This window comes from Thunnus thynnus, chromosome 10 (genome assembly GCF_963924715.1).
Source record: "Thunnus thynnus chromosome 10, fThuThy2.1, whole genome shotgun sequence".
NCBI lineage: Eukaryota > Metazoa > Chordata > Actinopteri > Scombriformes > Scombridae > Thunnus > Thunnus thynnus.
Window position 1 is genome coordinate 34,170,132 of NC_089526.1, and position 11,240 is coordinate 34,181,371.

Below are 11,240 nucleotides of genomic sequence, written 5' to 3' on the forward strand. Positions count from 1 at the left end.
ATTGGCTCCTGCGCGTTTGGTCAGAAACTGCCATAAGCCAAGTATGTGTGGTGTGCAAGCTGTTGTGCACCTCACAGTTTTTGTAACTAGGCTTTCATCTCTTGTGCTGCACATTCAGTCATAATCCAAGAGAGAGATGCAATGAAGAAATTTACTCAAAAAAAAAAAAAAAGCTGATATTTTTTGTATTACTGTTATAACATGTGAAAGTGCATACCCTCTCCTGCTCATCTCCCTGACCTGTTTTCTGTCCCCTCCATCAGTCTGCATCCTCACTCTTCCTTAAGAGTAACTTTGAGTACCTGAGAGGAAACTACCGGAAAGCAGTGAAGCTGCTGAACAGCTCCAACATCGCAGAGCATCCTGGACCCATCAAGACAGGTGACAACTTCTATACCTCTCATGATTGACTGCTTCCTTTGATAAGCCTGGTGTTAAAAGGCCATACAGCTAGTTCTGGTTTGACCTGTCCTGGTTCAGGCTGTTTTTGTGTCATTATTGGATCAATGCTGCTTCATGAGGTTCCTAGCTGATGGATTGTCCTGTCTCATTCAGGTGAATGTGTTCGATGTATGTTCTGGAACAATCTGGGCTGCATTCACTTTGCAATGGGGAAACATAACCTAGGCATTTTCTACTTCAAGAAGGCACTGCAAGAGAACGACCACACCTGTGCACAGCTGGGAGATGGCAGCAACGGGCAATGTGAGTCACAGCGCTTTCTCCTGGCTGAATCTGTTAAGCTTTCAAGTGACACTCCATCCAGTTGGCCTCCTGTAGGCTTGAGAGTTGGATGTAAAAAGTCTGTAGCTAGCTCCTTCATAGAGAACAGCCGCTCTATTCATCTTGGATGAACAGTGGCTACAGTGGATTGCAGCTTTAACAAGCTTTACAAAACCTCTCAACACACCACTGCAGCGTAATCATCATGATTCCCTGCTCAAAATCTTCAAAACAGTTTTTCTATTTCTAGAATTTTCATCAAAATATGGCTCAATGAAATGATATGGTATATTTTTCATGGTCACCACTGAAAACAAAGTATTTTGTACAGCAATTTTTAAATGGTCAGTTCACCCCCCAAAAAAACAACAAACATTAATTTTCACACTTCTCTCCAGTGGTATTGCTCCATGCTCATAGTTTTGCTTGTATTTGTCCAGGTTGAGATATGTGTCTGAGATTTCTGCCCCATAAAATGGAGGAGAATGGAATTTAGTTAGTGACATTGTATTCACGTGGAGAGAATTAGCTTTTACCGTGGCACAAGAATATAAATGCACTTATTCCTTTTTGGTGTTGTTTTAATCCACATATTGTTTTCATTTCTTCATTTAACTTTTTTCAAAGTTCCAATCATTCAAACAAGTGCAATCTAATTCTATATTACTGTGTTAAGTGTTCACTTCAGTTTCGGCTTAGAAATCGAGGAAAGATTGTCTGTGTGTCTGTCCCTAAATAGTAACAAGTCCCTTTCTCCTTCTGTTGCTTTTATTCTCCAGCTAAGAAGTTCACAGGTATCCCCATGTGTGCTCTACTAGCCAACAAGCGCTATGAGCTGCTTTATAACTGTGGCATTCAGCTGCTGCACATCGGCAGGCCTCTGGCAGCATTCGAGTGTCTGATGGAGGCGGTGCAGGTCTACCACTCCAACCCTCGACTGTGGCTGCGACTGGCAGAGTGCTGCATCTCCGCTAACAAGGGGGTATGACTTAAATCACATCAACATTTACAGTTTAACTGTAATTCATTGTTTGTTGAGCATTTTTAGCTTTCCGATTGGAATCTACTGGATTTTTTATGGTTATTTTAAAGATTATTTGTAGGCATATTTGATTTGATCTGTTATGCTTTGTTTGTACTGGTTATTTTGGAGCCTGGGAAGGACCATGGAGGGGAAAAAAAACTCATTTGTGCTTGTGATTTAACAGAAATCACCCTCATGCCATTTTCTCGTCCGGCGTACACCCTCGCTGTGGATCACTTGGATTTAATAAGGTTTATTTTGATTTTGGACTAAGATATGTGGATATACTTCAAGCATAACACTGTGTTATCTCTGAGATCCCTTATAAAATTCTATCGAATATGGGATAACAGACATCTTCGCCATAAACACTATCTTCTGCAGATGTCATCCAGTTCATAAAAACTCAGCTTCAGTATTCTTGGGTGCCTCATGGGTATAGGTGGATGCACAATAAGTGCAAAGAACATGGCCTTCTTGTGAGAAAGGAAGACGTACAACTAATCCTGTGGCTGCTTTGGATCCAGCTTGGATCAAGGGAAATGTGTTCTTTGTCGCTTTCTTCAAACTTCCAGCTGACTGAATGCATTTGTTGCCCTATACAAGAAGGGAACAGGCAAAATAATTCATTCAAGAGCACAAATGATTAAATCGAGAGTAAAAATTAGCCTTTTTTTCTCATTGGTCCTTCCTGGGTTCTGTAGGTTATTATGAAAATCTAAAAACAGGGGGTTCAGAATCAAGGTTATGTCACCTCAAGCAGGGTAATATCTAATTATGTTCCTACTTCAGTTATTATTCACAGACATTAAATAATCTAGAAAGCAGAGTGGTTCTTCCTCATGATATGAGTGGTCCAGTTTTGAATGGCATACAGGTGAACAGAAATCCACATGAGGTGCTGTCATTGTGTTTGTTTCCAGGGTTCGGAGCAGGAGAGCAAAGGTTTACCTTGTAAAAAAGGTATAGTTCAGTCTATTGTCGGGCAGGGCTACCACCGCAAGATCGTCCTGGCATCACAGTCTACCCAGAACACTATCTACAGGTCAGTGTCCACTCACACTAGTCCATGGGTGCAAGAGCTCCGTCAACAGACGGATCTCCGTCAAAAGTGAATTATTTGTCCTGACAGAGTCTGTTTATTTCTACTGCTAACGCAAAAAAAGATTTTACTCTGCCACTGCATTTCCACCTTTTGCTTTGTATATGATTAAATGGCTAAAGAAAGAGACGTTTGTTGTTCCACACATTAACACTTGTTCCAGCTTCCCAAGGTTGTATATGCATCAATTTATATGTCTATTTTCTCCAGAATAATCAAAGGTACGGCAATTTTATTGAATGTGCACTTAGATCTCTGTAGGGATAGGTACCAAAAGTGTTATTAAATGGGCCCCAGGGCTAAATAATTAAAGACTGTGGTATTTATAAGCTCAGACGTCACAGATTCTTTTATCTTTTATTCTTTTAAACATTTTGGTGTAATTTATTATCACGCTGCAACCTCTCCTCTGCTCTCTGTGTCGGGGCTGAGCTCCTCCATACACACACACACTCACACACACACACACACAGCAAAGTCAGCAAACAACAGAGCACAGGTAAAGTGAACATAACTATCACTACAATAAAACCTTAAGGAGTAAAAGGGCCAGCACTTTATCAATACACCTGTTCAGCAAGCAGAAACATGTAGAAAAGTGATATTTCAGTCTGCTCTGTCCGCAGTCTCTCATCTCACTACGTTTTACACAACCACAGCGTGCTAGCTCAGCTAATAGCAAATTGTTAGGAACAAGCTGAAACAAAAGCTGTCTTAGCTTAGCTGCTGGCTGACGCAAAGCAGCCCCCTCCTCTGTCTACCAGTGCTACAAGCAGGCAGTGAATCACATCAGCAGCAGAGAGACGAGGACAAAGGACAGGATCAATGACTGATAGTGACTGATGTCTGTGTTCTTCATTCTTTATAAACTTCACTCAGTATTTTGATCATGAATATTATTTATGTTATTGACATTTTAGGTTTGTTTCCAGTAAGATATTATTGAGTTTCTATAGTTACCTTGCTGTTTATAGTATAGGTTACTGTTGCCACTCTAGAAACAACGTTTAGTTATATTTCAAATATAAATAAATTCTAATCCTGTTCTGAATTTGTTCTTTTTTAAAATAATATATTTTTTAAAAAGCAATTATTTAGTAATGAAAAAGAACTGATAAGAGTATAAATCAAGAACCGAGCCAATAAAGAGTATTGATAAGAGTAGTGATTGTCAGTGTGCAGTCATATATGTAAATATGAAAGTGACAAGAATTTGAACTTTTTTCTTTTACTGATGTAGATTCCGGTTGCCTTTAAAGGTTATAAAAATAATAGGTACAGATATTTGTGTTATTTTTATTCTAAAATATAGTTAGATAGTTGAAATAAGTAGGCCTACAAGTTTTTAGTCCAGTAAGGAGAGAAATAGGACTAAATTGGTGCCTGTGCCGGGGATAAAATCATGGCCAGAATTCAGCAAATTGCACCATTTATTTAAAAAAAAAAAAAAAAAAAAGAAAAAATCAAGAATAAAAAAAAAATGATGAAAAAAATCATTTTTAGGTGACTCTTAGTACTGGACACCATCAAAAACAGAACGTTCAGTCAAAAAGATTTTTCTCACCTGCACCCATGCTAGGCCATCCTCCATCACCCCACAGGATAAGATACTTGATGTAGACATTTGTTCATACTGTTAAATTGATGTCTTGGTTTTCTTCTTGAATTTTCCATTAAAGGGCCATGCTAGTGCTTTTGAATATTTTATCTTATTTACTACAAATGTCATGTACTTTACATCACAGCTACCTATTTTGCAAACCATACAGATTTTCAAAATGTATTTCTCTACCTTTCCATTGGTTTCTATTATTTTCTATATGATACAAAAATCTTATTGGCAGACTCATAAAAATGTCTGGCATTGTGTAATTAATGCCCTTTGTCATTGTATGTTATATTTTCATTATGTGTTAATGCAGTTTAAGTGCAGATTTATTTTATTACTTCATGGTGATAATTTATTTATTTAATTGATTTAACCCTGACAAACCAGAATGCAGACTTGATGTTCACTGACTGCTAAAAGCTTTTTATGTCATACAGAAATGAGTGGAAACCAATGGTTTTCTGGAATGTTAGGAAACATACTGTGCATCCATATATCTAAAACTGCATCAAATGCATTTAAAGTGAAAAAAGTGCAAAAATATAACGTATACAGGATTTGTTGTCAAGGAGCTAAATTTGGTAGAAAAACATGTATCATTCTGTTAGTTTCTTCACATTTAGAAAAATATTGTCCATACTATATGACAATATTGTTGTTAGTGTTGTTTCTGCTGTTAAATATTCAGAGCTAAGCTGACTCTATGTCTGCACCATTCCATCAATGCTTGATAAATGTCTACATTTCCCCAGCCTTCATTCTGACATATTGAGTATCTTTTGTAATGTAATCTCCACTAGAATTTCAAATAAAGCTCTGTTGGTTTGAACATGAGTTTGTAAAGATGGAGACATTGGCAGGTATTTTAGACATTACTGTGTAATTAGCCTAAGTATTACATCGGATAACACTGACAGATTGATGTCTTATATAAATATATTTCGTCATGAAATAAAGGGACAGGTTGACACATGCACTGTACTGCACTGAAAAGCCCACTGAGATAGTCTGTGTGCATACTAACTTTCACACCAGGTGCTCAAGCTGTAAAGACTGATAATTACACCTTGAGGTGGACGGGCAGTCCACGCCTTTACTTGAAGAGTTTACCAACTTTTATGTAAACAGTGTCACGGCTCTTGTCAATCAGATGTAATTGTCTTTTTAATAGACAATTACATCTGATTGACAAGAGCCGTGACACTGTTTACATAAAAGTTGGTCAACTCTTCATGCTTATAATTGCCTGATATAATTAGAATTGGGCCCAGTGACTGCACTGAATGTGTGCGTATGTGTTTGTACAGTGAGGGCCAGTCAGCAGCCATCCCAGTAGCCAGTATGGAGTTTGCAGCCATCTGCCTGAGGAACGCTCTGCTGCTGCTGCCTGAACACCAGCAGCAGGACATGAAGACAGAAAACGGCTCCAAGTGCTCCAGTCAGTCAGGAAGCACTGAGAGCGGCAGTGAGAACAGTGACGCCTGCAGGTCAGACGCACACACACCCCTCACACACACCTGTTAGCTATCAGAACACCTCTGAACTCTAAATCTCTTCACTGTCAGATGACATCTAGACTTCAGTAAGCGATGTTTGGAGGTGTGATGTCAACTTTTACCCTTATGTCACTTACATACATCTTGGATCGGAACTACTGCAAAACCAAGCATGTCATGGTGGTCCGTGCATGAAGTATAATTCATTTGCAGTTGTTCACATTGTATAATGAAAATTCCATTTTTGGGGGTATTCCCTAAGTTCATTGTCCTAAGACGTGCAATGCCATTTAGTGCGCCAGAGCCACCGCTTGTTCCATTATCCAACTGTACAATGAAAATTGAAAGTCGAGAGCCGAAAACAGCTTGCCTTCAAAGTAAAAGTTGCGAGTTTTGAAGCGTGTTGGCTGCAGCAGTCAATTTAAAGAGAGCTAAACTAAATAAACAAATAGTATAAATAATGAAAATAATTCATAACTTCTTTTACACACTTTGGAGATGAAACTATGTAAAATGAAGCAGAGGCGGTGAAACTGGCCCTGGGGACTTGTTGCATGCTGGCAAGATGTACTAGCACTCAGGCCGTAAGGGACATGGAGGTATGTGAAGTAAAAGTTAAGTGAACAGATTCACACTGAATTTACCATCTCACTAAGACATCTGTTTTAAACTTAACAAAACATTTGCTTTTGTTACAGAATTTCTAGAGGACCAGAGTAGAGAGCTTGTGAGACAGCAGGGAAGACAGCTGTGGATGGAGTGTTGCTTTTGCTGTGGCTTCTCATGTCTGCTTTCTGAGTCCCTAACTGCACCTACCAAGATTGGCTTTGCACTGAAAAGCAAACTGTGTTTCACTGTGAAAGGACTAAAACACACATGGTGCTGGGTCATTACAGTTATTGAAAAATTTATAATAAATTATTTTTTGTTATTACTTAGTGATTGAATACACAGCCTGGCCTAATTCTTCTGTAAAAAAAAAAAGAAAAAGAATGCAGTGATCCAGAGAGACACCACACAGTTTAATGCTGATGTCATAACAGCCAAACCTGCAACTTTTACTGTGAAGGCAAGCTGTCTCTCTTTCCGGCTCTCGAAACTTCCCGTTTCAGTTTTCATTGTACAAGTTGGGTAATGGAACAAGTGGACACTCTGGTGCGCTAAATTGCATTGCACGTCTTAGGACTATGAACTTAGGAAATACCCCAAAAACAGAATTTTTCATTATACAACGTGAACAACTGCAAGTGAGTTACATACTTCATGCATGTAACTGCCAGCCAAGGGTCCAAGGGTCCATGGGTCCATGAATAAATGACTAGATGATAAATGATGATAAAAGATTTCTAGTGAAACACTAAATTATTTGAGTCAGTGTTTTAACTTGGTGACATATCGTGATGTCTGTATTTCACACCACCACTCTTCATTTGAGATGAAGCCATCTGATCAGCCACTAAGGGCAGAGATCACTGTGTTATTGTGTGTATTGTCACTATGTTGACTTTTTGGTCGACTTATGATCCAGCTCAGAATGTGGACTGGTTCACACATGTGTTCTGATGAATGTTGTCTGTGTTTTGCAGTGGGAAAGGTCAGGAGGCAGATAAGTTCTTGTCTGCAGCTCCATCATCTCCTCTCAGAAAACAGGAGGTAGAAAACCTCAGGTAATAAGACGTTACATGTCCTTCTCTTCTCATTTTCTACCAGTCATTACTCAGAAACTTCAAATATCCCGCAGAAGTCAGAGAGCTGTACAGTTGATCAGTAATGCCATTTATGGATATGTAGGTGCTCCATCCTGGCCTGTAGCGCCTATGTGGCGTTAGCACTGGGAGACAACCTGATGGCTCTAAACCATGCTGAGAAACTGCTCCATCAAACCAAGGTTTCAGGATCCCTGAAGTAAGTGCTGGGTATTTTCCTCAGATCATAGAAGGTCTACATGCCTTTTTTTTTTTCTGCAACCACACATGACCGTTTCAAGTCATGTTCAAACTCTTTCAAAGAATTGATTCACCAGTGTTTCTGTCTACTTTGAATCACTGAACCATCCTCCTCTCTCTGCTGCATGTTCAGGTTCCTGGGTCACCTCTATGCTGCTGAAGCCCTCATCTCATTGGACAGGATCTCTGACGCTATTGCTCACCTCAACCCGGAGAATGTCAGTGACGTGTCAATGGGGGTGCTGACCAGCGAACAAGACCAAGGTCTGCTGATTTCACACATTATTGAACAAAACAAGGAAAAAACATGTCAATACACTGAGTCCTCCTAGTCCTCTTTCCTCTGTCTCAGTTTAATAGTAATGCTTGGTTTGTTTTTGTCAACAGGGTCTGACAAAGGAGATGAGCCTGTTGAGTCCTGTAAGTTGACTTTGTTTAAACCCAAATGCATAATTTTTACCCAGAACAGTCCAACAGGCAATTATGCATTATTCAGTTAAAACAGATCTAGATGTCCAATAGTAAGAATGAAAATCTGATGTACAGTACAATTAGATAAATTACACATCAGCATATGATGTTTCTATAATACTTCCCATTGTGCATGTGTGTTTGTAGCAGGGAAGCAGACCCCCCTGTGTTACCCCAGCAGTGTAACATCAGCTCGGGCCATGATGCTCTTCAACCTGGGCAGTGCCTACTGTTTGAGGAGCGAGTATGACAAGGCCCGCAAATGCCTGCATCAGGTAACCACGGCAACTTCCCATGACATCAGCAGGACCTGGGAGTGCAAATTAAATGTCTCAAGTTGTATTTTCTTTAGATACAGCATTTTAAATGAATAAGTCTGATGATATTCTATACTTTTCCTAGCATCAAAGTAGGAGGTATTTTGTGTGTGTGTGTGTGTGTGTGTGTGTGTGTGTGTGTGTGTGTGTGTGTGTGTGTGTGTGTGTGTGTGTGTGTGTGTGTGTGTGTGTGTGTGTGTGTGTGTGTGTGTGTGTGTGAAGTACAGCCTGAATATCTTATTCCTCTGTGCCATAGAGCTCCATTGTTGTCTAAACTATTAAAAACACTAGCCTGGGTATCAGATGAATCTGCAGAGTTCATGTTTTATTTGCTCTGGCAGATACGTCTGGCCCCCCACCCATTCAAACAGATTCCCACCCGTCCTGGCCCATGACGGGCCAATCACAACCATTTATCTACATGCGTGGGGACATATGGGGGTTGCCCACGTGGGGATATCATAGTGTGATTGGTCAACGTCGCTAAACTCCATCAGAGCACGCGATTGGTTGGTGCAGGTGATTGACAGTCTGCAGAGGTCCGTCCAGCGCAATGCACCAGGCTCACGAAACTTAGAATAAACTGTCAAAGTAGGCAGTGCTGATCAAATATGAATCAAGATTCTGTTATGGCCTATTTCCCACCTCAGATGTTTTCAGAAACACATTTTAGTGTACTGTTTAGCTGTAATATGAGAAAGTTTATGACGCCATTTTTTCCTTCTTGAAAATGGATGAAGCACCACCCAACTTGCATGTGTCACCCAGCGCTACATCACGCGTTTCGTTACTCTGATGGGTTGTAGGTCTATCCAATTGCGTCCAAAAGCATTTTGGCCTGTGCCCGTTGATAACACCCCTTGGAAACTAAAAATTAACTGAGAAGTTCGAGACTAACGTGCATTTGCGAATTAGTCTGGCAGTGCCAGGCTATAAAAACACATCAATGAGCCACAATGTTGCACTGGGTAACATGTTCCTTCATTATGAATCATGAACACACACACACACACACACGCTGTAGTTTATTTTGACTCAGTCCAACATACACCTTCCTGCTGCTAGAAATAGCTACTCATTAGATAGAGCACCAAATGTGGATTAATCCACCACTGAAAATAGTCCCCATCAAATGCACTATTTCCTCCTGTTTGAGTAACTTTTAAAAACTACAGTGACCAGCTGTTTTAGGAAATTACTGAGACTTTTCTAAAAATGAAGCTATGTATTTGTGAGCTGTTTTTAAAGATTTAGGACCTATGGGCTTGGCACTGATAGCCACAGACAGGGTATACAAGTCAAAGTGTTGACAGACAGACACATTGTTGGTTTGGGTCTTCTCATATGATTTGTTGACAATAAGAAACGTAGTATAATACAGCTGTTTTATAGTTGGTTTTGCAATATTAAAGTATTGAACTCTTTCATGTGTGCAGACACCATGTTGCATTCAGATTCCATGGAAAACAAAGTTCTTGACCATGGAATGAGTTTGACAAAACAATTCTAACTGAAGGTCAACTTACTGTGCTCCCATGCTAAGGTCCTGTGCTTTCAGCCTTTCGAATGGTTAAAAGAAATCAGGAAATCAGAAAAAAGCTTTTCTTGTTCAAATAATTTCACAGGGAAGTAATAATTCTTGGCTGAACCAGCTGTAATTTGTGTTGTTTTCATCAGGCTGCGTCTATGGTAAACACCAAGGAGATTCCCCCTGAAGCCATCCTGTTGGGAGTCTACTTGGAGCTGCAGAATGGTCAGCCCTCCCACACACTCTCTGTTTTTCTGTTTGACGCAACTGCTAGGTAGAAAGAGAGATTTTGCCTTTTTATTACACAACATACAGTAGAGAGTTGTTAAGAAATTAAGGAGCAGAGACAGAGGGAATGATAAGTTCTTGTACAGCTATTAAACAGCACTGACTACACACTGATATATCTGAGTAGTTTGGCTTATTTTAAAAATGTTTGATCAGCAAGTATCACTTTGATAAATCCATACTGCAACTCATAATGACACAGTTATCATCAGATTTCAAAAAGCGCTGGGTATTAGCCCATAGCAGTTGGATTGTTTAGTATGTGAGTATGTGTTGTGTGTCCTCAGGAAACACCCAGCTGGCCCTGCAGATCATCAAACGGAACCAGCTGCTGCCCACGGCGGTCCAGAGGGTCTCCCCAGACTCCCGCAAGAAACCCGTCCAGCCATTCCCCTCTGTCCAGCCCATCCTGCTACCTTCATCGTTCACACAAGTTCAGCGCAAATGAGCCTCCGCAACACCCCTCCCCCCAACTCCACGCCACACAAACCACACACACGCACACACGCACGCACACACACACACACACACACACACAGCTCTGAGGAGTCTTGATATTTATAAAGCTGCTTCCCCTCAGCATCAGGAGCCATATGAAATGCAGGTCTGGCAGCTGACTGAGGAGAGAAGTGTCCATGGACTGAGACCAGCTGGGATCACTCTGACCTTTTTATTTTCATTTGACTAAGGAGTCTGTGTGTTGTCTGAACTATGAAAATAAATTTTATTTACTGTA

The 11,240-nt window shown here is 40.2% G+C and overlaps 1 protein-coding gene across 3 annotated transcripts in view; it reads left to right on the top strand.

Moving 5' to 3' along the window:
• cnot10 (CCR4-NOT transcription complex, subunit 10) overlaps positions 1-11,240 on the top strand; it is a 29,110-nt gene extending 17,870 nt beyond the window's left edge. For 2 of the 3 annotated variants that reach the window (XM_067602550.1, XM_067602552.1), the window contains exons 8-19: positions 264-381; positions 556-705; positions 1,503-1,705; positions 2,671-2,792; positions 5,766-5,945; positions 7,541-7,621; positions 7,746-7,859; positions 8,034-8,164; positions 8,288-8,320; positions 8,519-8,646; positions 10,366-10,441; positions 10,792-11,240. In XM_067602550.1, the coding sequence (XP_067458651.1) occupies positions 264-381; positions 556-705; positions 1,503-1,705; positions 2,671-2,792; positions 5,766-5,945; positions 7,541-7,621; positions 7,746-7,859; positions 8,034-8,164; positions 8,288-8,320; positions 8,519-8,646; positions 10,366-10,441; positions 10,792-10,952 (1,497 nt within the window). In that variant the 3' untranslated portion in view covers positions 10,953-11,240. The remainder of the gene's footprint in view (positions 1-263; positions 382-555; positions 706-1,502; positions 1,706-2,670; positions 2,793-5,765; positions 5,946-7,540; positions 7,622-7,745; positions 7,860-8,033; positions 8,165-8,287; positions 8,321-8,518; positions 8,647-10,365; positions 10,442-10,791) is intronic. The other variant, XM_067602553.1, reaches the window with a different exon arrangement.